Raw genomic sequence first — 25,694 nt, 5'->3', positions numbered from 1 at the left:
ACAGAGATAGAATTGGAACCCAGATCTGTATTCCACATGCATGAACACTCCTATTTACATGTTCCTGTTTTCTCTTTGTGGTGAGGGGAGGGGAGGATTGTGGGAGAAGGGAGACTGTTCCTCAAAGGCCCCCCTTTCCACTCCCTAATACTTCCAGGAGACCAGGGATCGTTAGGAGTAGGGGAAAGTTCCCCTGATTCAAAGGAGATCTAACCTAGGAGTGAACTTAGCAGCTGGTTAGTTACAAGTGTTCTGACCTCACTCTCTCACACTTGGAGGGATCAGTGGAGGGAGGCACCCAGTGTCCCTCTCTTCCCCAGGCTTTGATGTTCCTAATGCCTCCCAAGTGAGCTCATCCCCAGGCCAGGTGTTTCTAATCAAGTGAATTAGGAAGGGGCATTTGATCCATCGGAAAATTCACTCTCTTCCCCACCTCCACCCTTTCTATTCCCCGGACTTCCTGAGGATCTTCCCAGACTGACCCTTTTCCCTTTCCCCACACAGGTGTCCATGGGGGAAGTGAAGGAGGATTGTGCCACCAATCTGTACACCGAGAGTGGCGAATGCTGTCGAGCATGCAACCTGGGCGAGGGTGTGGCCCAGCCCTGTGGGGTCAACCAAACTGTCTGTGAGCCTTGCCTAGACAGTGAGTATGGGGAGAAGAGGCGGATTGGGTGCAGTGGGGTGGGGCTGGTGTCTCAGGAGGTGCAGGCTTGGAGCAGAAGCAAAAGAAATCAGAATTGCTGGGAGAGTATTCAGCAGGGACCTCTGAACCCTGATTGGAGTGGTTTGCTATAGGAACATAGAACCACAGAATGGCAGCGCTGGAAGGAATTGTACAGATCAGCCAGTGCAACATCTTTATTTCATTAGATTTTACAAAAGTATTGTTTTATCTATTTTTGGAGTCACTATTTGAGTTATAAATATAATTAAGCAAAACCACTTTTTAAATCGACACACAACCTTTGTTCCCAAGCCATGAGTAGTGTCATTCCCTTCATTTTATTTTATTTTTTATAATAAAATACTTTACTGATGCTTTTTTATATCATCGTTTCTCAAACCTCTCTTCCCACAACAGAATGCTTCCTTACAGTTGAGCAAAACAAGCTAAGGGACAGCTAGGTAGTTCAGTGGATAGAGCACTGGCCCTGGAGTCAGGAAGACCTGAGTTCAAATCTGGCCTCAGACACATAACACTTACTAGCTGTGTGACCCTGGGCAAGTCACTTAACCCCAATTGCCCCACCACAAAAATAAATAAATAAATAAACTCTTACATTAAAGAAAAAGCCAACTAGTTGGTTGGTTTTCTGGAGTGGTTTGCCATTTCCAGCCCATTTTACAGATAAAGAAACTGAGGCAAACAGGGTTAAGTGACTTACCCAGGGTCACACAGCTAGTAAGTGTCTGAGGTCAGGTTCATACTCAGATTTATCCTAACTTAACGTCAAACATTCTGTCCACTGCACCTCTTAGCTCTCCTCTTTGCAGAGAGGAAGCTTTTCAATGTCAGTCCTCTGATGTTGGGATTGGTCGTGAACTGATCAGTTCTAAAGTCTTTCAATGCTATTTTCCTTTCCATTGTTGTAGTCAGTATACAAATCACTCTTCTGTTATCACTACTACTTAGCACAATGCCAGGCCCAGAGCTTAAGGTCGTTTGTTCTTTGACTCAAATAGGACCAGTAACATGACATCACAGGGTAATGTCTTGACTTGAACATGAATTAGGTTTAAGCGAGGCTGAGTTGCACAAAGTTATCAGGCTCATTCTGTCTTCCAGAGTCATCTTATAAAATGCTTGTTAACTGACTGGCCTCACTATGCATCAGTTCATAAAAATTTTCCCAGGTTTCTCTGGATTCTTTATAGTCAAACTTTGTTTTAAAACAACTCAATAATATTCCATTATTTCGTATACCACAACTTATCTAGCCATTCTCCAACCATTTTGTTTCTAGTTTTTGACTTCCCAAAATATTCTTTTATATATGGAACATTTTTCCCCTGTGTCAAGTCAAGTCAACAAACATTTATTATATGCCAGGCACTATGTTGAGCCCTGGGGATACAAAGAAAGGCAAAAAGAAACAAGTCCTGCTCTCAAAGAACTCACAGTTTAATGGGGGAGTCAACAAGCAAACAACTGTGTACAGACAAGATATATACAGGATAAACTGGAGATAATCAACAGAGGGAAGGCACTATTAAGAGATATTGGGAAAGACTTCCTGTAGTAGCTGGGATTTTAGCTGTGACTTTCAAAAATCTAGGGGAGCCAGGAGGTAGAATGAAAAGGAAGAAAATCGCAGACATATTGCCTGAAGAGTGTTTGATTTCCCTTTTCCCTCTTATTACAGAGGAGGAAATAGTTTTTGTTGTTCAGTCGTTTTGGACTCTTGGTGACCCCATTTGGGGTTTTCTTGGCACAGATACGGGAGCGGGTTGCCATTTCCTTCTCCAGCTCATTTGACAGATGAGGAAACTGAGGCAGACAGGATGAAGTGACTTGCCCAGGGTCAGACAGCTAGTGTCTGAGGCTGGATTTGAACTTAGGAAGCTGAGTCTTCCTGACTCCAGGCCCCGCGCTCTCCCTAGCTGCGCAATGGAAGGGATGATGATATGATCCTTTTCTAGGCTTACTGCACGTTGCTCCCTTTCACATGTTCCAACCACTCTTGATCAGCAGCTGCTCCTCAATGGCACGATGAAGCAGGATGGCTTAGTGTACAGAATACTGGACTTGTAACTAGAAGGATCTCGGTTCAAATCCTGCCTTAGACTCTAACTAGCTGTATGACCCTGGGCAAATTACTTAACCTTTCCATGCCTCAGTTTCCTCATCTGTAAAATGAGAGGGTCAGACTTGATGTACTCTAAAGTCCCTTCGGGCTCTAAATTTATGATTTTATGATCAGATGGCCCTTTCCTGACCATTTCCAGTAAATGAAACTTGTTAAAATCCTCTCCTTTAAGATCCAGCTATGACATCCAGGAAGCCTCCCTCGATCCTTTCATTCCATAAAAATATTCTCTCCCTCCTCTAATTTCCCCAGGGCACCACGTCTGGTAAATGTATTTGCCATCTTCCATCTCTGACACTACCTGTGTGACCTTGTGCAAGTCACTCTGCTTCCCTGGGCCTGAGTTCCTCATCTTTAAAATGGAGGGATTGAATTTAACTGCCTCTGAAGTTGGCTGGATGGAGCACTGTAGAGAATGCTGGGCCTGGAGTCATGAAGACTCATTCTTTCCGAGTTCAAATCTGGGCTCAGATGCTTCCTAGCTGTGTGACCCTGGGCAAGTCATTTAACCCTATTTGCCTCAGTTTCCTTATCTGTAAAATGAGCTAGAGAAGGAAATGGCAAACAACTCCAGTGCCAAGAGAACCCCAAAATGAGAAACAACAATACAACTAGATGAGCTCTGAGGTTCCTTGCAAGCTTTAAATATTTTATCTTTGAGGTGGCATGCCTTAGTGGGTAGGGTATTGGACTTGAAGCCAGAAATTAACCATCCATTAGTTAATATTAATACCATGCATATTAACGCAACAAGCATTAAGAGTGTCTACCATGTGTCAAACACTGTGCCTAGAGCTGAGATTACCAATACAGGAGTGTGCTAGTCTCTGTCCTCATGGAGCTTACATTCTACTAGGGATGTAAAACGTGTTAACCAATAAGGAAACCTAAGTTATATGCAAAATAAATACAAAGTAATGGGGAGGACTCTAATAACCAGAGAACTGGGAAAGGCCACCTGTACGGAGTGGCATTTGGGCTGAACTTTGAAAGGATACAGGGGTTCCAAGAGGTGGAGGTGGAAAAAGAAAACCTCTTATTATTAACCCCACCTAGCAGAAAGAGTTCAGTGGGTCTTCTCAGCATAGGAGTAGTAATAATAATGAATAGATAACTGATATTTATATAGTATTTTAATGTTTACAAAATGCTTTACATAGGTGGGGTGTACCAAAAGTCTTAGTGCAGTTCTAATCACTTAATAGACTTTCCAAACCCCCTAAATTGTCTCAGTTGCACCTCACAACAACTCTGAGAGGGTAGTGCTATGAGTAGCATTATTATCCCCATTTTACAGATAAGGAAACTAAGGCTAAGAAAGGTAAAATGGGGGCAGCTAGGGGGTGCAATGGATTGAGTTCTGGCCTTTTGAGTCAGGAGGACCTGAGTTCAAATCTGACCTCAGACACATAACACTCACTAGCTGTGTGACTCTAGGTAAGTCACTTAACCCCAATTGCCTCACATAAAAAAAAAAAGAAAAAAAGAAAGGTAAAACGACTTGCCTGGGATGGTATGGCTATTATGTACTGGAAGGATGATTTGAACTCAGGTCTTCCTGACTCCAAGTCCAGAATTCCTTCACTATGCCTATGAGAAGCCTCCTGTCTTGGTGAGAATGGAGGACAACCATCCGATAGAATAAAATCTCCTTGAAGGCTATTGTTTCCTCTTTATCTCTGATTCCCTAATATTTAGTCCAGGGCCTGGAACATAGCAGATACTTAACAAATCCTACTGGAATTGGGTTAAATTGGATCTTGAAAGAGAGTATAGTATAGTTAAAAAGCAACCCCCCCAAAAAAACCTGTCTTGGAGGTAAGCAAAGGAATCTCCTGAGAGAAATGCCCCCTGTTGTGTCTGGGTCAGGCAGGGAGAGGAGGGGCTGGTGAAGATCTGGGCTAAAAATACCAGCTAAGCAGCAAAATCAATGGCTGTTCTTTCACTTTGGTGAGTGGGGCTAGGGGATGAGAGATCGAATCCCCACCAAGCTGGGGAGGCTGACCTTGGGGAATCCCATTGAGAACATGGCCATCCTCTCTTTCCAGCCAATGTTCTTCCCAGTAGGAAGGTGTGGAGGTGGTGGGGGTGGGAAGGAAGCGGCTATGTCCTAAAAGAGAGAAATGTTTTCTGGGAAAAAAGCAGAGAGCATGGCAGGACCTTTGTCTGGTCCAGGCGGGGAACTAATGCCCTCTCTTGCTGTGCCCAGCATGATCACAGCACACCTGTCTAATGGGCACAGATCTTATCCTGGGTCTGCATCTTTGGGTCCCTGTGTGCTATTAGGATGATAAGATAATTACATTCTCATAGTACTTAAAATTCATCAACCCCATGCAATGCAGAGAGCCAGTATTATGATGCCCATCTTGGATACTAGGAAACAGGCTCAGAGAAATTGTGACTTGTGGCAGTAATGGAAATAATAATAATGAGAATAGTACCTACTATGTCTCAAGCACTTTACAAATAGCTGATTTGATCCTCACAACCCTGGGAGGCACGTGCTATTATGATCCCCATTCTACAGTTGAGGAAATTGAGACAAACTAAAGTTAAGTGACTTGCCAAGGTCACGCAGCTAGTAAGTGTCCGAGGTTGTATTTGAACTGAGGTCTTCCTGACTCCAGGAAGCACTCTATCCATTATGCCACCTAGTTGCAATAAATGGCAAGATCTGTATTTTTGGGTTTAGAGCTTGAAAATAACTTAGAGGTCATTTTGTCCAACTGTTTCATTTTACAGATGAAGAAACTGAAGTTCAGTGAGGGAAGGTGATTTCCCCAAGTCACTGAAGGGCAGGTCCTCAGACTCAGTCCCACTCCTCTTTGCTTTCTAAAAGAGGTGGGGGCTTTAACTCATTCCTGTGACTCCCAATTCAAAAGAGTCTGCTCAAGCCGGCAACCTAACACCTCTCTTGGTCCACTGGAAGTCATTTCCTTTCCATATGACTCTCGGGAGAGTGCTCCTCCCCTCCCCCACCTTAACTTCCCAGAGCACAGACCTTCCTTCCCATGCCTCCAGTATGTCTGAGGAGGTGGGCAGACCTTTAATCTGCCCTTGGGGAAGGTGGGTGCTCTAGGTCCCTGGGACCCTTTTTAAAGCAGCCTTTCAATTGGCCCGAGTCCCAGAACTTGTCAGAATTCTAAAGGAAAAGGAAGTACATCTCTCCTCCTTTCCCTCTTCCACCCAAAGGACTGGTCTTCCTCAAGAAGGTGGGTGGGGGCCTTGTGGGTGTGGCCCCAGAAATGTCAGCTTTGCGGGTGGAGTGGAGTTCAGTATCTAGGACAGGGATAGAAGAGTCATATCATTAGAGATACAGTTGCCTCAGGAATCGGTCTTAGAAGAACCTTCCTCTTCCTCTTCCTCTCTCTCTGTCTCTGTCTCTTTCTATCTCTTTCCCTGTTTCTCTTCTTTCTCTGTCTCTGTCTCTCTTTCTCTCTCTTCCTATCTGTCTGTCTGTCTGTCACTCTCTTTCTCTCTAGTCTCTCCCTTCCTTCCCCCTCCCCCACCTCACACATCTTAGGGAACTCCATCATCAGTCAGTTATCTCCTCCACAATCTGTCTTGCCTCGGCACTGTTCTCTGCCCTCTGAGACCAGATCATCTTGAAAAGCTGGGGGTGGGGTAGTTCAGGTGTACCCATAGAGAGCAAGCCAGTCTCCTAGCTCAACTTCTCCTCCTCCCCCCCACCTTTGAAATATGCCCACTCAGTCTCTTCTTCCAGACCAGAACTAATGGGGGCCTGTTATTTATTCATGAGGCATCTCATGGGGCTTGGGGTGTGGGGGTAGGTAGGAAGGATATTCTCTAAGCTGGTTAGAGAAGGCAAGAGATCCTAGGACGAAGGAGGACGCATCTGTGAAGGGTCTTAGAAACAAGCATAGTGGATAGAATACTGGGCTTGGGATTAGGAAGACTTGAATTCAAATTTTGCTTCAGACATTTAGTAGCTGTGTGACCTAGTCAAGTTAACCTTTCATAGCTGCAGTTTCTTCATCTATTGGTCCTAAGGACCTCTAAGTTCCCTTCTGGTTCTAAATATATGATCTCGTGATCTTGGGAGAAAAGGAAGACTTGGTAACATAACAAGGGTTAGTTACCATTCTCCGTAGGAATTCCTAGGCCTGGAGCAGAGATCAGTTTTTGAAGTCTCCATGCCCAAAACTGACATCTCTATCACTGCGTCTATTTGAACTTGCCTTTCAAATATTAGGTTCACCCAAAAAAGTACCCGACACCAGTACTTCCCTTGTTTACTGCTCATGGAAGCTAGACAGGGAGGACTTATTCCTTCAGCATAGAGTCAATTAGGAAGAGAAGGCACCTAGGGAGAGGGACAGAGTGGGGAGGTGGTTGCCCCTCATTTGGAACTCTTTCCATCCATGCCAAGAATTCACATCAGGCCTGAGCCCTGTCACTGCATCTGGCTTAATGAGCTGTTTTATTCAGAAGAAGAGATCCCAGCAGAGTTTCCCTTGTTCCTAAAACATTTCCCACCCAGAAATCAGTTTTGCTCCCACCTTCTCTGGTAGCTAAAAAAAACCCACTACATATTTCACACCCCCTAAAACATGTTCCCAGGAGACTGACTGCCAATTTTCACCCCCCTGAGGCAGAAGAGAGCACCCTCTCCTCCAACATAAACACACAATAGCCAGCCATCCCCCTGTCTCTATGTCTTTGCTGTCCCATCTACCTCTCTCTCTCTCTCTCTCTTTTTTCTTTTTTAAGGCAATTGGGTTAAGTGATTTGCCCAGGGTCACACAGCTAGTAAGTGTCAAGTGTTTGGTCTGAGGTCAGATTTGAGCTCAGGTCCTCCTGACTTCAGGGCTGGTGCTCTATTCACTGCGCCACCTACTGGCCACCTACCTGCCCTCTACCTCTCTTCTTAAAGACTTCTTGGCCTGCTTTAGCTGTTGCTTGAATGGACTTTCCGCTGCCTAACAAATTTTGCTCCCATTTGCAAGTTAATCTTAATTCTTCTTGTTTGACCCATTCAAGATCATAAATTTAGACCTACAAGGAATCTTAGAAATCATCTAATCCATCCTTTGATTTTGCAGTTGGGGAAACTGAGACCCAGAGAGAGGAAATAACTTACCCAACATCATATAGGTAGCAAGTACCTGCTCTGACTCTAAAAGGAGACTTGGGCCCTTTTCACCATACACACTTCATCTCTCTGAAAAGAACACCAATGGTTTGAACACCTCTTTCTTGAGGGACTTAAAGGCCTTTTAATCTTTCCTACTCATGCAACCTTTCTTTCTCTACTTCCTCTCCTTCCCCTCCTGCCTTTCCATTGTATTCTTCTCTTTTCCTCTGTCTCTGCCCTTCCCACCCCCCACCTTCTATCTTGTGATCTTTAGAAAATTTTTCATCTCTTCTGAATTCCAAATCCCAGCTTTGCCTCTACTCTCCTCCAATGGGAAGGGGGTTTCAGCTTTTTATCTCAGAATTCTCCCCCATTCCTGCCATTTAGACATTGACTACCCCTCATTTAGAGTTCTTACTCCTTCAGAGCTATGAATTCTCAGCAGATGAAGGATGGCGTGGTACTGGTATTGGCTGTGTTACTCTGGACAGATCACTTCTTTCCTTTGATCTCAGTTTCTCATCTGCTAAGTGGGAAAAAAAAGATTTATACTATAGGATTCCTAACAAATGTTAAATTATTATTTTGCTGTGTACCCGTGGCCTTTCTCTTACCCCTTCTTCATCTACGGGTTCAGTAACACGGTCTCACCAAAGCATGCTTTGGTAAGAACTTTAAGCTGTTCTGTCCCTTTATTGATTTATGGCAAACAAGTTAAATGATTTACCCAGGGTCACACAGCTAATGAGTGTCTGAGGTTAGATTTGAACTCAGGTCCTCCTGACTTCAGGGCAAATGCTCTACCTACTGTACCACTTAACTGCCCCACCTCCTTTTATTTTTGAAATCCATATTCAGGGAGAACCAAAAGACTGGAACCTAGGACTCAGCTTTAAATAATCTGATTCTATCCCATATGAATCCTTTTTTTTTCTGTGCCCTAGTTTCCTTACTTCACAATGCTCGCCTGTTCCTGACCCAGCATCCCCCTTCCCAATCCAAACCCATAGGGTTAGATAGAGTTAGATGGGAATCAGCAGAATAACTTTCAGAGTCGAGAGCATCAGAAGTTTGGGTTAGGTTGGGACATCTACCTGTGGTCTAACAAACCCGAGTCCCTCCTTCTATAGACCAAACCCCTTCTTTGTTTTTTAGGATCTCTTTCAGTGCTAAATGTTTTTGCCCTTTAAACCTTATGCTCCTCCCCATACCCCACCCCCTTTTGCTTCCCTAAATTGCTGAAGAAGGGAAGACAAGGGAGTGGAAGCAGAGAGAAGATCAATAGATTGAAGAATGTGTAGCCCAGGTGTTTCCCATGGCATCTGGACCAGGCCTTGGAGAAAGCAGAATACTACTACTACTACTAATAATAATAATAATCATTATTGTTATTATTAATATATAATCTTACCTAAAGCAGAAGCACCAGTCCAGGCAAGGGGATTCCAGGGCCTGAGGTGCAACAATCATTTCTGTGCCCTAACTAGGCACTTTGCCCCTGTACCCTTGTGGCCAGGGGCTTTTCACCTGAGAGTAAGGATTTCAGACCTTTTGGATCCAAGGGATGTAAGTTCATAAATTCTGCCCGAACAGCTTAGTGACTGGAGATGGAAGAAGGGGAGAAGGAGGGGGGAAAGCAAAAGCTCAGTGTCTAATGATTTAGAGGAAGGTGTCGGTTTGGGGCCTGTGGGGAGAGCTCAATGTCTTAGAATTGTGGGGGCTCAATGTCTGGGGTCATGAGGTAAGAAGACTCTGGGGATTATGGAAGGTCAGTTGTTTGGGGGAGAAAAAGATGGCTCAGGGTTTAGGGGTTAGAGGGAAGACCTCAGCGTCTGGGGATTGATTGGGTGGGCCAGCTGGTGTCTGGGAACTGGGGAGGAGAGAGCCCAGTGTCTGGGGTCTGGGAGGGAGAGCTCAATGTCTGGCGATTGGTGTGTGTGTGTGTGTGTGTGTGTGTGTGTGTGTGTGTGTGTGTGTGTGTAGTGGCATCAGTGTGGGAAGGAAGCAAAATGGTAACGTTGGGGGACTTTGAGTTGAGGATTTTTACAGTCCTTTAACTCTGGCCTGAACTTGGATGAGGGCACAGTGCCTGAGAGTACATGGGGTGGAGGTCTGATGCCAGTGGAAAAAGCTATTCCATAATCCCAGGATTATGAGAAGCCCAGGTGTTGGTGAGGGCTAGATCTGACGCTGTTGTCTTTCGAACCCGCAGGTGTGACTTTCTCAGACACCATCAGTGCCACGGAAGCCTGCAAGCCGTGCACTGAGTGCGTGGGTCTGCAGAGCATGTCGGCGCCTTGCGTGGAGGCTGACGATGCCGTGTGCCGCTGTGCTTACGGATACTACCAAGACGAAGAGTCAGGGCTCTGCAAGCCTTGCAGTGTGTGCGAGCCAGGCTCTGGCCTCGTCTTCTCCTGCCAAGATAAGCAGAACACTGTCTGCGAGGTGTGTCCTGAGGGAACCTACTCAGATGAGGCCAACCATGTGGACCCCTGCCTACCCTGCACAGCCTGCGAGGAGACTGAACGAGAGACCCGAGAATGTACCCGATGGTCAGACAGGGAGTGTGAGGGTGAGCAGGGAATGGGGCGGGAGAATAGAGACCAGGATCGATCCTGGCAGGCCTGTGGCTAGAGGCACAGATGGGCGTGAGGACTGAGGGACGGCAAAAGAGCCCCTCGGAGTGAGCCGCAAAGGACAAGAATGGGAGGAATAAAACGGGACTGGGGAGTGACAAACATTGGTTCAGTTTTCTAAAATAGGAAAGAAAATAGCTTACAAGTGAGTTTGATTTCAATTTCTCACAAAATCCTAGACCATATTTAGGTTTTTTAATGCCTTTTGTTTTATACTCACTATTTTTTTTTAAATCTTTGTATTTCCATCCTCCAGCACAGTGCCTGGAATATATGGATAAGGACTTCAACCTGTGATGTAATTGTATAGAGAATACTTGGATGCAAAAACTCCTTCCACCAATGTAGGCTGGCACCTTCTTTGGAATTTAGAATTTTAGAGAGATGCCTTGGGCACTGAGAGGTTAGGTGACTTGTACGGAGTTATTGAGCCAGTATGGATCTGAGGAGGAATCTTGAACCCAGGTTTTTTTGACTCCAGGTAGTGGTACACTGTGTCACTTAGCTGCCTCTAGATGTCATGTTCAATACCTAGAGTTCCAAGCATTTTCTACTAAATTATATAGTGTTCAGTTTCCCTTTATTGTTCTTTCCATTTCTATTGTTGTGGTTATTTGGGATGTTGTTTTCCTGATCCTGCTCACTCCATTCTGCATCAGTTCATATAAGTCTTTCAATGTTTCTCTGAGTTCTTCATGTTCATTGTTTCTTTGGATGCATAATATTTCCATTATATTTCTATGGAATATATTATCAAAGATATATAGGTTAGTGAACATTTATAAAAGGAAGTAGTAATCACAAAGAACAGGTCATTTCTTTTAAAAATATTTTTAAGAATTTTTTCCAATTACATGTAAAAACAATTTTTAACATTTTATTTAAATTTTGAGTTGCAAATCCTCTCCCTCTGTCCCCCCTCAGTGAGAATGCAAGCAATTTGATATAGGTTATATATGTGCAGTCATGCAAAACGTAAGTCATTTCTTTTCTAACCCAATTCTTTCTTAGGGAGGGATGCCAAACTGACAGGTTAGGGGACTAGATTTTTATCCAAGCACTTGAGAAAGTTCCTCTTACTACTCTTGTAGAAAAGGTAGAAGACACAGTCTAGATGATGGTGCTTTTAGGTGGGTTTGGAACTGGCTGAATGGCTGGAACTAAAGAATAGTTGCTAATGTGCCCATGTCAGTATGGCAAGAGGTCTTCAGTGGATGCTGTAGCAGACTGGGGCTTGACCCTTTGCTATTTCATATTTTTGTCAGTGATCTAAAAGAAGGCAGAGATGACATGCTTACCAAATTTGCAAATTACAAACCTGGGGAGGATATAAAGAAAGGAAAGACATATTTATTGCTGTTGTTCAATTACATCCAACTCTTTGTGACTCCATTTGGAGTTTTTTTGGCAGAGGTACTGGAGTGGTTTGCCATTTCCTTCTCCAGCTCATATATATATATATATATTTTTAGAATTGTATCTCTCTCTCTCTCCCTCTCTCTCTCTCTCTCTCTCTCTCTCTCTCTCTCTCTCTCTCTCTCTCTCTCTCTCTCTTTCTCTCTCTCTCTCTCTCTCTCTCTCTCTCTCTGAGGCAATTGGGGTAAGTGACTTACCAAGAGTCACACAGCTAGTAAGTGTCAAGTGTTTGGTCTGAGGCCAGATTTGAACTCAGGTCCTCCTGACTTCAGGGCTGGTGCTCTATCCACTGCTCCACCTAGCTGCCCCTCTCCAGCTCATTTTACAGATGAGGAAACTGAGGCAAACAGGGTTAAGTGATTTGCCTGGGGTCACACAGCTAGTAAATGTTTAAGGCTGGATTTGAACTCAGGAAGATGAGTCTCCATGACCCCAAGACCAGTACTCTGTGCACTATGGCGCTACCTAGCTGCCAGGAACCGTGCTAAACACTTTACATGTTATCTCATTTGATCTTCCATTTTTCAGTTGAAACAGATATGCAGAGATTAAATGGCTTGCCTAGGGTTACATAGCTAATAAGGGTCAGAATTTGAATCCAAGTCTTCCTGACTCCAGACCCGGTGCTCTACCCATGATACTACCTAGTTACCTCTGATAACACAAATAATAGTCAGGTTCTAAAAAGACCTAAGTAGACTGGGATGTTGGGTGGAATCAAAAGAGTTGGAATTTAATAGAGATCAATACAAAGTCTTAGACCTGGATTAAAAAGAATCAACTTCACAAGTACAAAATGAGTGAAGCATGGCTAGATAGTTTGTCTGAAAAAGATCTGAGGATCTCAGAAGACTGAAAACCTAGTAGGAAGTCAACAGTGTACTATGGTAACCAACAATCTAATAAAGTCTTAGGTTGCCTAAGAGGGATGTCCAGGACTAGGGAAGTGACAATTTCTTAGGAAGCTCTAGTCAGACCATATCTGTAATATTGTGTTCCATGTTTAGGAAGGACACTGATAAGTTGGCAATCATGCAGAGGAAGGCAAGTAGGATGGTGAAAAGTCTTTGGCTCATAATCAGTTGCAGGAAATGGGGTTGCTTAGCCTGGAGAAGGGAAACTTAGAGGAGACATGAGGGCCATTTTCAAGTATTTGAAAGGTTGCTACATAGAAAGAGGAATAAACTCGTTCATCATGGCCCCTGAGAGCTTTTCATCAGAGTTAGAAGCATTGAGTGGAAGATACAAAGAGGAAAATCTAGACTTGCTGCCCACAAAATCATCTTAGCTATGAGAGTGATGCCAAAGTGGAAGGAGTTGCCTTAGGACCTAGTGGGATCCCTATTAAAAGTCACCCAAGATTTACACAAGTGGAGGCTGACTGCTGGTCAGGAATTTATTCTGTAGAGATCATTCTTATTCAGTTAGGAGTTGGACTTGATGGCCTTTGAGTCTCCTTTTGCTTCTGATGTTCTAGGGGTGCTGCAGTATAGTGAGGAAGAACCCTGGACTGAGTGCTGTTAATTCACCATGTGACCTTAGTCAAGTCACTTTTCTTTGTGACTCAGTTTTTTTCTCAGTAAAATGAAGGGGTTAGACAAGAGAATATTGAAGTAGAGTCCTTAGAGACTAAGTCTAGAAATAGAGTGTACAATGAAAATAATAGTAAAATAAGTCACTTATGGAGAGGGACGGGGAAAATGATTTTTCCCCATACACCTACTGTGTGCCAGGCAGTATGCTTGGCCTTACAAATATTGTCTCATTTGATATTCACAATAGGTGCTATGATTGCTCCCATTTTATAGGAAACTGAGGTTAAGTGTCTGAGGAGTATCTGAGGTTAAATCTGAACTCAAGTCTTCCTGGTTCCAGGGCCAGACCTCTATCCACTGCAACACCTAGTTGCCTCTCATAGCACTTTAAAGTTTGCTAAGTGCTTGCCTCACAACAACCCGATGAGGTAATTAGTGCAAGGGTTTTTACCCCCATTTTATAGATGAGGAAACTAAGGCTGAGAGAGGTCAAGTGACTTGCCCAGGGTTACATAGCCATTGAATGTCTGAGCAGGATTTGAACTCAGGTCTCCTGAATCCAAGTCATGGTTCTTTCCACTATGCAAGGTTCAAGGACAGGGGATGGAGAACAAGAGGTGAGTAGAGGTTTGAATCACAGAATCAGAAAATGGGAATGACTGAGCAAGGGTCCCTTCTAAAATGAATGCTTTATAGAGAAGAAAATTGAGGTCTAGTGAGGGGGAATGATTTGTTGAAAACCACACAGTTACTCAGTGGTGGAGCCAGTCCTAGCACAGATCTCTAGCTTTTGAGAACTGTGCTCTCCACACTCTACCTTAAAAGAAGGGAAAGAGGCAGGTATAGCAGTGGACAACAGGGGTCATGGGGCCTGAGGGGGCTTAGGAAATATAGGGCTTGAAAAGGCTTTGCTCAAGGAACTCGGAAACCCAGCATCTGATTGGGTAGAATTCTCAAGGTCTCAGTTTTTTTTGGGGGGGGGGACAGGAAGCATGGGGGGCGGGAAGGTAGGCAGCGGAAGTTCCTCCAGCGATGAAACCAGGAGGATGATGGTGGTAATCCTCGGTGAGGGTGTTGGAGACCTGAGGACCAGAAAGAATAGGAAGGAGAGGAGTTCTAAAGGAAATTCAAAGTTATTTTTGGTCTGCGGTTTATTATTTCTGTTCCCAGAAATATGGTGGGTTCCTGGGGTGAGGGGGGCAGTTCCAACCTGAGAACCAGTGAAAAACTCCCACCTCAGGGGAGAGGGAAGAGGGGAGCTGGCAAATGAGAGCTGTGCTTCCTCAGGGACAGAGTCCTAACCTCAGGGTAATAACTTGGAAGGGGGTTTCAAGGGGCACTGTTACAAAGGGTTAGATTTAACCTATTCCTAATTGATCCTTAGTGCTAAGGGCTCACTGTGAACAGAGCTTTGTCCTAGGCAATGGGAAAGAATAAATTTAGGCCCACCCTCAGGGGGCTTCCAGTCTGATCAAGGACCTATGGTTCCTACCTTCAGTAAGTTCTAAGACAGCTCCTCACCAGCCCCAAGGTTTCTCTGAAGCAAAGCAATTATCAAGAAGTGGGTGGGGAAGGTTTATTTTTTTCTTCCATCTGGACTCAAACCAGGATGTGTGTGTGTGTGTGTTACTAACATGTTTGTATGTGGGTGCCTCTGTGTGTGTGTTTGGCTTCTGGGGAATGGCAAGGAGTAGGGGTGCTGTGCCCTGGTAGAAGATCTTGGAGTAGGTGATTGGTGGGTAGAAAGAGAAAAAATAAAAACTCATTGCTTCCAGGCAGAGTAAGGAAGGAAGAGCTTCCCTACCTGAGCCTCTCTCTTTGGGCAAGTTGGGACAGCCTAGGTTTGGGAAAAGGCCAGATAAGAGCTTAGAGGCAGAGGAAGGAGATGTTTGGAGGAAGGGTGGATGGTTCACCACTGGGGGACATTTGTAAACATCTTGCTAGCTCCTCCAGTCTGGCTCCTTCCAAACTTCTTCTTCTCCAGAACATCAAAGCATTAACAGCCTCATAGACTCAGAAGAGTTCTGGGAAATGGAATTAGATTTATAGGACAATTTGATTGTCCTATACCCCTATGATAACATATTTTCCTGGATACACACACACACACACACACACACACACACACACACACATATACACACACACATACACACACACATATATATGTATATATACACACAAGCACACACACACACATATATAATATATATTATATATAGTATGTATATATGTACATACATATATATGTGTGTATATATACATACATATATATGTACATACAGACATATATATGTATATATATATACAGACAGACATATATATATAAAAAATGTTAATAAGGTGACCTGCCCTCCAGGGTGGAATGATACCTTCCCAGGTTTAAAATGAAAAGTAGGGGGTGGGGGAAATGCAAAAGTAGGTCTGTCTACCATCCCTCCTTGCCACCCAGAGCCAGCTTCTAGCCCGGAAACAGCTATCCAGACAGGCCAAGGGTTTGGCAGGTTGGGATACTAGGGGACGTGGCCACATCTGGATCTCATTTCCCAACCCCCCCCCCACCCAAAAGAAATTAGAGGGAATTGGGAAGATGGAGGGGGGAAAAGGGGTCGGGGGTGGGGATAAAACTCATTGTTGGCTCTTGACGCAAATTCCATCCAGATTCTGGCCCTAGAAGGCCCCTCTCTTGTTCCCTTCCTCCTATACCATGGACCTCCCTGGTAATTACCATAATGACTTGACTAGCCACTCCTTCCCTTGTAAATTGACCGACCCTCTTGATATCCAGTCCCTTCAGCCCACTAGGTATGTTTGCTATAGTCTGAGAAGAGGGCATGTCAAAGTCTGAAGGATAGTGTTTGGGAGGGAAGAGGGAGAGGATGTGGGGAAATCCATGAGAGTATAAATGCAGAGCAGAGGGCTCTGGAGGCCCACAAAGGAAAGCAGTTTATCCAAAAAAGTCATACAGCATGGTCATGGCAAAAGTTAGGGAAGCTCTGATGCCTTCTCTGATGCTGCCGGATAACTCGGCTGGTGTCTCACCACAGCGGGGGGATGATCGGTTGTGGCACCACCCTCCCCTCCCCACCAACCCTCCCAATCAGATGGACTCCAGTTACACATCTGGAAGACACATCCCTCAGCAGGGACTGAAATATAAATGCTTTGAAGTGGCTTTATCCTCAAGTCAAGGAAATACAGGAAGGCAAATAGGTAGCTCCTGTTTGGGTAGGTGAACCAGAAGATACTTTGGAGTGGTAGGGGTGAGAAGGGAGAAGCACCTGCCTGGGAGATGCAGCCTATAAGACATCTTGTCTCTCTTCTCCCCTCAGTCAGCTCTAACTTGGGTAAGGAGAGGCATTTCATGCCCAGGCAGATACCCCAGGGCATCTAGAGGCTACATAGCTGGCACTGGGTGCCCCCTGACTGGGTGGTGAAATGGAAAATCCCACCTGCTCCTGCCAGGAGATGCCCGGCACAAGCAGAGGGCTAAAGTATCCATCCCTTCCCTTCTCCTACCAGTGGGCATTGTTTACTTTCTTGGCTCAGAAACCTGCAACCTCCCTTCATTTCCCAGGGTGTGGGTGTTGCTGCCTCCCCATAAAGGGTTAAGTCTGCCCTACAGCGTTTCTTTGGGTGGCAAGACCAGACACACTGTGGGGCCTGGGCCAGTCATGGCCCTTGCCAATTCAGAAACAGATGTTGGGCTTTGCCTAGTCACAGGCAAAGGAGAAGGAGCCAGCCGAGCCCTTCAATTCCCAAGGAGTCTTGGTGGCATGGGGAAGGGAAGGGAGTATGCACTGAGTGACAGAGAATGGGACCAGACAGGGGCAGAAGCCAGCTCCTTGGGGAAACTGTGTATCTTCTCTGTATAAACTTGAGAAAGTATCTCCTATTCCTCAGGGTACAGCTTGCTAGGGGCTGTATGGGGCAACCAAAACCCAACCAAAACCCAACCAAGTAAGAGAACTTATTTCCCAGAATCCCACAGCACTGAGGTTTAGTGGTGGGATTGAGGATTCTGATTCGAGGCCTTTGCTGTTGTCCATTTCCTGTCTATGTTCTTGGCCCTGGCCCTTCTCTCCTGGCATCTGTATATACATATTCATAACACACTTATTCACAAATAATGAAAATAATAATTGGTGACCCTTATATATAGCTTTCCGTTTTGCAAAGCCCTTTACATACATTATCTTATTTGATCCCCAGAACAACCTGTTAGTAGGCACTAATACCCTCATTTTTTTTTACTAACACCCTCATTTTACAGAGGAGGAAATAGGTTCAGAGAGGTTTGTTGATTTTCTCAAGGTTATACAGTTAGTAAATATCATAATCTGGTCTCCCAGGTCAGACACCAAGTTCAGCACTATTCTGCTAGCCAGAACACCTTTCTCCTTGAAACCTTTCCTCTCCTACCACCCTATGCCTCTGAAATGTGCAATGGGGGAGTCTTAAGGTGAGAGGGGCTTGTGAGTTGGGCTGGGGCCTTAGGGAAAGGGAAAGTGTAAGAAAAGAAGGGTGGGGGGTGAGACAGGGAGGGAGGGAATGCAAAGTACAGGGTGGGGAGGACTTACCCACCTCCTATGTCTTGTAATCCTTGGGCAGAGATCCCAGCCCGCTGGACAACCCGGACCACACCTTTGCTGGGCTCTGACAGCCCACCCCCAATCACCCAGGAGCCTCATGAGCCCCCAGAGCCTGAAACCGAGGCCAGCACAGTGGCTGACGTGGTGACCACTGTGATGGGCAGCTCCCAACCTGTAGTGACCCGAGGTACCACCGACAATCTCATCCCTGTCTACTGCTCCATCCTGGCCGCCGTGGTTGTGGGTCTGCTGGCTTACATTGTCTTCAAGAGGTAAGTAAGAGGGTTGAGGACCTGGGGGCTTGAAGCCTTTCAGCTCAGATATCTGACTTTTACCTTGACCTTTGACTCAGAATCACAAAATCATAAGATATTCAGTCACAATGGAACCTTAGAACAAAGGATGTCAGAACCTAGAATGTCAGAGCTGGAAAGGACCTTTAAATGCCAGAGTTGGGAGGGATCTCAAAGATTATAGAGACCAGTTTACAAATGAGGAAACTGAGACTCTGAGAAATATGATCCCAAAGTCACACACTTCTTTCCTCTTAATTATGGACCAAACTCCTATTCTCTAGCCATTTAGGGGTTGGAGTGTTAAATCTCTGAGTTGGAAAGGGCCTCAAAGAACATTTTGTCCAGCCTATACCTGAGCAGGGATCTACTATATAACATGTCCATCAAGCAGTAATCCAGTCTATTCCTCCTGTGGCAGCCCACTCCATTTTTGGATAGTCATAATTGTGAGGATATTTGACCTTTGATTCTGGACTTTGGGTCTTTGACTCATGACCTGAACCCCACAATATACATATTTTTTTCACTTCAGCTGAGAATCAGACTCAATTTTCCCATCAGCTTCCCAGTTTCTGGATATGGTAGAAGAAAGTGAATTTATGTGGGTAGAGAGGCTGAGAAGGAATCCCTCCTTTCCTCCTTTCTTACTTTTCTCCCTTCTTACTTCCATCCCTTCCACCTTCCTTCTTTTGTCCCTTTCTTCCTCCATTTCTCCCTCCCCTTCTTCCTTCTTTCTTCCCTTTCTCTCTCCCTCCTTCCTCCCTTCCATTTTCCTCCCTCATTCCTCCCTTTTTCCCTCCTCCCTCCCTCTCTCCTCCCTCCCTCTCTCCTTCCTTCCTTCCTTCCTTCCTTCCTTCCTTCCTTCCTTCCTTCCTTCCTTCCTTCCTTCCTTCCTTCCTTCCTTCCTTCCTTTCTTCCTTCCCTTATCAGGAGCTCAGCCCTCACCTAATGTCTTTTCCATAGCTGCTAGGGCCTAGGACCTAGGCTTTACCTGCTAGGAAGGCCACTCACTGAATGTGGAAAACTTATATAAGACGTGGTCCCTTCTTTCATGAAGCTTACATTCTAGCTAAAGGCAATAGATAAGAGAGAAAGAGATAAAGACAAAAGTACACAAAGTTACAGAATAAATGCACAAGAGAAGTGGAAAACAAGGTCACTGCCACCCCATTATATGTCCCACCCATGCCCCTGAGCACCCATATGTATGCATTATGTATGATTAGTAATACATGTCACACACACACACACACACACACACACACACGAATACCCAGTGAATATGCAAACAGGGATTGGCAGCAACCTGAGGCCCTGAGCCTGTCCCTCTCTGACCACAGGTGGAATAGCTGTAAGCAGAACAAGCAAGGTGCCAACAATAGGCCTGTGAACCAGACGCCATCGCCAGAGGGGGAGAAGCTACATAGTGACAGTGGCATCTCTGTGGACAGCCAGAGTCTCCATGACCAGCAGCCCCAGACTCAGACAGCTCAAGTCCAAGGTACCAGAGCTGGGGCTCCTGTAGGGAAGAGGGTCGGGGGAAGAAATACCCACATATGTTGGGACTGTGGCTGATTCCACCCATGGGTTCTGTTGTAGTAGGGATGGAGGTTAGACTTAAAGAGGAGGGAAGTAACCAAGGCAAGTGGATGGTGTTATCTTCTTCCAAGAAATGATCTGAAAGAGAAACTTCTGTAATCATCATCATCATCATCATCATCATCATCATCATAGCCAGGACCTTAAGATTTGTAAACCACATTATGTGTTACCTCGTTTGATCCTTGTAACAACCTTGTGAAATAGATATTATTATTATCCCCATTTTGTAGATGAGGAAACTAAGGCACGGAAGGTTAAGCAACCTGCACAGGGTCATACATCTAGTTAGTGTCTGAGGCAGGATTTGAGCTCATATGTTCCAGACTTCAAGTCCACCACTCTATGGACCATCCAACTATTTCTATGTATCTGGAACCAGAGAGGGGAGTGGTCAGCCTGGACTCTGGGAAATAGATGAGATGACCTAGGAAGCCTTTTCCAGCCAGAGGAGCTGGGAGGTCTTTTCTAAACCAGAACTTCCAGACTCATCAAGCTAATTGCCCCCCTGGGGCTAATTACCCCAGAAAGTGGCTGCAATTAGCCTCCTGCCCCAGACTTCCCAGGGACAAGTGGTTAATTATGTCCCTAATTAGCCACCCATAGCATGGTTCCAGTTCACCCACCAGGCACTTGTACCTTCCTATAGACTATTCAGAGCAGAGAAGTTCTGTCTCACCCCCCCTCCTCTTCCCTCACCATCTCTCCCCACCCCCACCCCCATCATTAGTCGGTTGGAAGGGAAGGGAGCAGACCTGAGAGCAGGAATTGCAGAATTTGCCTTGGCCATGCCCCTGACTTAGAGTGGTCACATCCTCTCCCTGTGCTTTTCTGTCAGTTCCTAGGATCTGGCACTGAAGGGGACCTTTGGAATCATCCAGACCAGTGGTTCTGAACGTTGTTTTGTGTGTCACAGACCCCTTTGGCAGCCTGGTGAAACCTATGAACTTCATCTCAGAATAATGTTTTTTAAATGCATAAGAGAAAATATGTAGGTTTCCAAGGAAAACCAATTATATTGAAAAAATATGTAATTGTTCTCCTAAGTTCATGGAACCCCTGCGATATATCCACGGACCCTTTGAGTCCATAGATTCAAGTTCAAGAAGCACTGATCTAACCAAATCTCTCATTTTGTAGATGAGAAAACTGAGGGCCAAAAGTAAATGACTCATTGGTCTTAATACTTCCAGACTTAGGTCTATGAACCTTCTTTTGGGCAGATGACACAACTGTTGTTGTTGAATAGATTGAGTTGTACAACATTTCACAACACCATGTATCATATTGTGTGGGGCAGTGGCCGGGGTGGGGGGTGGGGAGTTTGTCAAAGACACTGGAGTAGTTCACCACTTCCTTCTCCAGTGGATTAAGGCAAACAGAGGTTGAGTGATTTGCTCAGGGGTCATATAGCTAGAAAGTGTCTAAGGTAGGATTTGAACTCAGGTCTTCCTGACTTCAGGCCCAGTGGTCTATCCACTGAGCTACCTAGCTGCCTTGATACAATCTATTCTGAGTCCTTTATCCAGGGTCTCAGGCCTTCTACAAGTCTAACCTCCAAACGCTGCTGTTTCAAGGTCAATCTATTCCCCAGAAGGGAGTCTCCTGCTGTCCATTTTGTAAGGGGTGCACTTCTCCCTACCTGACTACCCCTTCTCTCTCTTGTAGCTCTCAAGGGGGATGGAGGTCTCTACAGCAGCCTCCCACCAGCCAAACGGGAAGAAGTTGAAAAGTTGCTTAACAGCTCATCGGGAGACACCTGGCGACACCTGGCTGGGGAGCTGGGCTACTTGCCCGAACATATAGACTCCCTCACCAGAGAGGACTGCCCTGTCAGGGCTCTGCTCGACAGCTGGGCTGCCCAGGACAGTGCCACCCTGGATGCCCTCTACGCTGCCCTGCGCCGGATCCAGAGGGGAGACATTGTGGAAAACCTCTACAGCGAGTCCACTGCCACCTCCCCCGTTTGAGCAGGCATTGGGGCTCCCCTCCCTCCCCTCAACCCCTTCCCCTCAGCATCCCACAGGGCAGAGCCCTTCAGATGTGAAGGAAACTGGAGAGGGAGGAGAGACTTCCTTCTACCCAAGGGGACATTCACCCTCTGGGTGTCTTCTTCCTCACTCCCTCAGCAGGTCCTCAGATCCTCTTTCAGACTGTCAGACGCTCGAGCCAAATCCCCAAGAAGCTCCCATGGAGAGCAAACCCCCTTCTCTCCAGGGGGTAAGGGTCAAAGGTCAGGGAGTGGGCTTCCCATTCTTTTCCTCACTTTCCCTCTCTTGACCATCCTGATTTCCATCTGTGATAGCAGCCCCTCCACCCTCACCTCCCCCTCTTTCATGTGGCTCCCTGCTCCCTACTCCCACCTCCTGCCTTCTGGTTATGGTGGAGGAGAAGGGGCTTGGGGTGGAGGGTAAGGAGAAAACACATTTTCTTCCCCCCATGACCACAAGCTCAGTGACAGAAAGGGGACTTGGTAAGAGGCAGGAAGGTATGGTCATATGCACTTGACACTGTGAAACCTGGGAGTGAAATACTGTCCTCTGATGAACTTTTAATTCTAACTGCTCTATTCCTACTCTGCCCTTCTGGTCAGAGTCCCAGGCAGTGAAAAATGACAGGATCTTGCATGGGCAGACTTGGCAGGGACCTAAGCAAGCACCTAGTTCCTCTCCTTTTACAGGACACTGAAGCCCAGAGAGGGGGGAATGACTTGTTCGAGGTCACACAAACACCCATCAGTGATGATGGATTTTTCTCCCTATAAGGAAAGTAGGAAAGAGGAAAAGAGGGAAGTTTCCCTTGCAGGCACAGGCTCACCCATACCCCAGACTTCTAGGTGTCCCTACTCTTTTGCCAAAGGCACCAGGGTTGTAAGAAAGGGCTGTTTTGAATAACATGTGATGGAGTAATCCTGCTGGCGGCTACTACCCTCGCTGGGGCCCTCCACCACCCCATCACACACACACACACACACACACACACACACACACACACACACACTTCTCTTCAACAACTGTTTTTTTGTCTCTTGGGCTGGGTCAGGATCCTATCTTGGGAAGCTGCCAGAGAAGATTCTGAGGGAATTTGGAATCTGCCCTCCCTCTTTATTTTCTTCACCCTGGGTTTGGCGGCTCCAGCCCTGGACCTAGCCAGTGATCCCTCCCTCCCAACACCCCACTCCCTTCAGATCAGGAGAACAGAGGCAGGCTGGTCATGCAGGAATGCCTTTTTCTCCACACCCCCCCCACTCCTAGGCACCTTGGGAGGGGCAGAGAGTTCCTTTCACTGTGGTTGCAAGCCCAGTTAGGTCTGGGATGAAGGATGAAGGTTGATCAGATCTAGGCTGGGGGCAGGGCAGGAGAGGATGAGTTTGAGGGGTAAACTTCAGGATCAGAGAAGCAGGACAGTAGGAGGATTAGATTGCGCTCAGCAGAAGATCTCTCCCAGGTACTGGAGACCTGGAAGGGACTCCTCTTCCATCTTGTTCGTCAGGCAGATGAAGGACAGAGGGGAATGATTGTCATTTTTATCAGTGGAATTTCTACCACCCTTTGTTCCCGTCCTGATTTCCTCAGGCCTGGAAAGTGATGTTGCAATAACTGTGATTCTCATTCTACTTATCCTAAAGTAAAGAAGAGATCGCAGGCCCTGGGAGAGGCCTGCTGAGTGCCCCTTCCTCTTGGCTTGGGAGAGGGCTCTCCAGGCCCTGTGTAAGAAAGCAAGGATTTTTTTTTTTTTGGCATGGAGGCAGGGTGGGATCATGAAAGAAAACTGTGGAAACCCAGAAACTGTATATAATTCCATCTTTTGACTTGGTTCTGTCTGGGGGGATGAGAGGCTTGTCCTTGTGGTCACTCCCTGAAGTAGAGTTTTATTTATTTCTCCCTCCCTTTGAGAAGGAGGGGGTTGGCATGGGGGTGGGGGTGGGAGCTGCTCCACTTGGGAGAAGGTTTTGCAAGTATGTTTTAGCATGTGTATGGGTGCTTGACCCCTCTAAACCCTGAAATCACCTTTTTCACCCCACCCCCATTGGATTGGAGGTGACATTGCCCCTTTTTCCCATGGGAGCAGGGGTGGGGGGACTCTTGTCTGCAGCCTCCAGATCTGTCTCTCTGTTTGCCTACCCTCCAGTCCTCAATACCCTGTCCCCTTGCATCCTGTGTAATTGTCTCTTGAACCTTCTTGAAACCAACACATAAAACATAAAGGATGATAATTAAATAGCAAAAAAAAAAAGTACAGATTTTTTTGGGAATAAATATTGAGGGAAGAGGTAAAAATGGAAAGGAGGGGGAACCAGGCATCTAATCCAGGATTCAAGATTGGTTTCCCTCACCTCTCAATAGGGAAAGTTTTAAAACAAAATCAAGTAAAATTTTGCAGTCACGAAGTGGTTAATTTTTCTCACTAAGGAGAAGAGTTGGAGGGCAGTAGGGAACTATTCACACTTCCACCCCCTCTTCTGAGGCTAGAGAGGGAAAGTGAAATTGACTAGGCATGAAAATGACCAGCAGCAAACTTGACCCCATGTCATAAGTGAAACTGATCACAGGGGAACAAGAGACTTGATGAAGGGAGCTTACCCACTCTTCAACACCTACAGCCGCTGGGATGGCCTGGCCAGTAACCAACCCCCTCCTAACAAGGCTGATTCCAGATGTCAGTCGGGACCTCATCCTGCAGTCAGGCAGGGAGATCCCCCTACCCAGTTCTCCAGGGAAAGACCTGGGCCAAAATTCCCAAATCCCTTGAATCCTTCCTTGGCTTTTGCCAGCCTGGTTCAGCTTTGATCCTGACCCAGCTGGTGCCAGCTCTTGGCACTACTCTCAGAGTTCATCCAATGCTATTGCTGTTCTCTGCTGCCCTCTTGTTCCGGGCCCTCCTCTCCCATATTCAGCCCTTCTGCCCTCCTCCTCCTCCTTCTCCTCCTCCTCCTCCTCCATGTCTCTGGCTTCGGAGTGCAGGGTCTGGGAGCCTTCTTAGCGTTCTTCAGCCCTCTACAACTCCCTGGCTCTGTCCACTGGAGTTTCTGGCTCTGTGGTAGGCTGGGAAAATTGGGGGATGAGTGTCAGGCTCCATCCTCCAAAGGAAAAACAAACAGCATCAGCCTCTGGAGCCCAAGGAGAGAAGCCAAAATTGCTTCAGCCAGAAGTCTGGACAGTTTGAGGGATTGGAGATCATTGAGAGACAGGAGGAGGAGGAGAGGTATTTAGACTCTCCACTCTTTCTTTACCCTTAATCCCGCAAATTGCAGATATTCTGCCAATAAAATATTCGGTCGATATCCTGGATAGAGATTCAGATGAAGGAGACATGGTCCTTGCCCTCAGGGAGTTCCCAATCTGAGAGGGAAAGACAGAAGTTACTTACAAAGTAAAGAACCTGTTGGCTCTTTACAAACTAACACACAGTAGAGCTGTGAATTGGTGTAGTAATTAGACTCTAGTTATTCTGAAAAGTATTTGGAATGGGGCAAGAAAAGTGACTAGGCTGTATCTTTGGTTCCAATATTTGCCACAAGAAGGTCAAGAACCAGAAGAAAGGTCCCATATGTAACAAAATACCTGTAGCAACCTCAATGGGGAGACTGTCACAACTCAGGCACCTGACAAGCTGATGGAGGAAGGGAGGACACACCTTCAGAACAGAGCAACATATAAACCCGTCAAAGGAATAACATGCAAACTGAACCCTATTCTCCCGAGAAGGAAG

The 25,694-nt window shown here is 46.0% G+C and overlaps 1 protein-coding gene across 1 annotated transcript in view; it reads left to right on the top strand.

Moving 5' to 3' along the window:
* NGFR (nerve growth factor receptor) overlaps positions 1-24,300 on the top strand; it is a 30,465-nt gene extending 6,165 nt beyond the window's left edge. The window contains exons 2-6 of the mRNA XM_020997687.2: positions 505-646; positions 10,121-10,480; positions 18,107-18,359; positions 19,724-19,884; positions 21,651-24,300. Of these exons, the coding sequence (XP_020853346.1) occupies positions 505-646; positions 10,121-10,480; positions 18,107-18,359; positions 19,724-19,884; positions 21,651-21,952 (1,218 nt within the window). The 3' untranslated portion in view covers positions 21,953-24,300. The remainder of the gene's footprint in view (positions 1-504; positions 647-10,120; positions 10,481-18,106; positions 18,360-19,723; positions 19,885-21,650) is intronic.
* Positions 24,301-25,694: the final 1,394 nt, after the last annotated feature.

Source organism: Phascolarctos cinereus, unplaced genomic scaffold (genome assembly GCF_003287225.1).
Source record: "Phascolarctos cinereus isolate Bilbo 61053 unplaced genomic scaffold, phaCin_HiC Scaffold_5;HRSCAF=322, whole genome shotgun sequence".
NCBI lineage: Eukaryota > Metazoa > Chordata > Mammalia > Diprotodontia > Phascolarctidae > Phascolarctos > Phascolarctos cinereus.
Note: the sequence above shows the minus strand (reverse complement) of the source record. Positions and strands in the feature narration are given on the sequence as shown.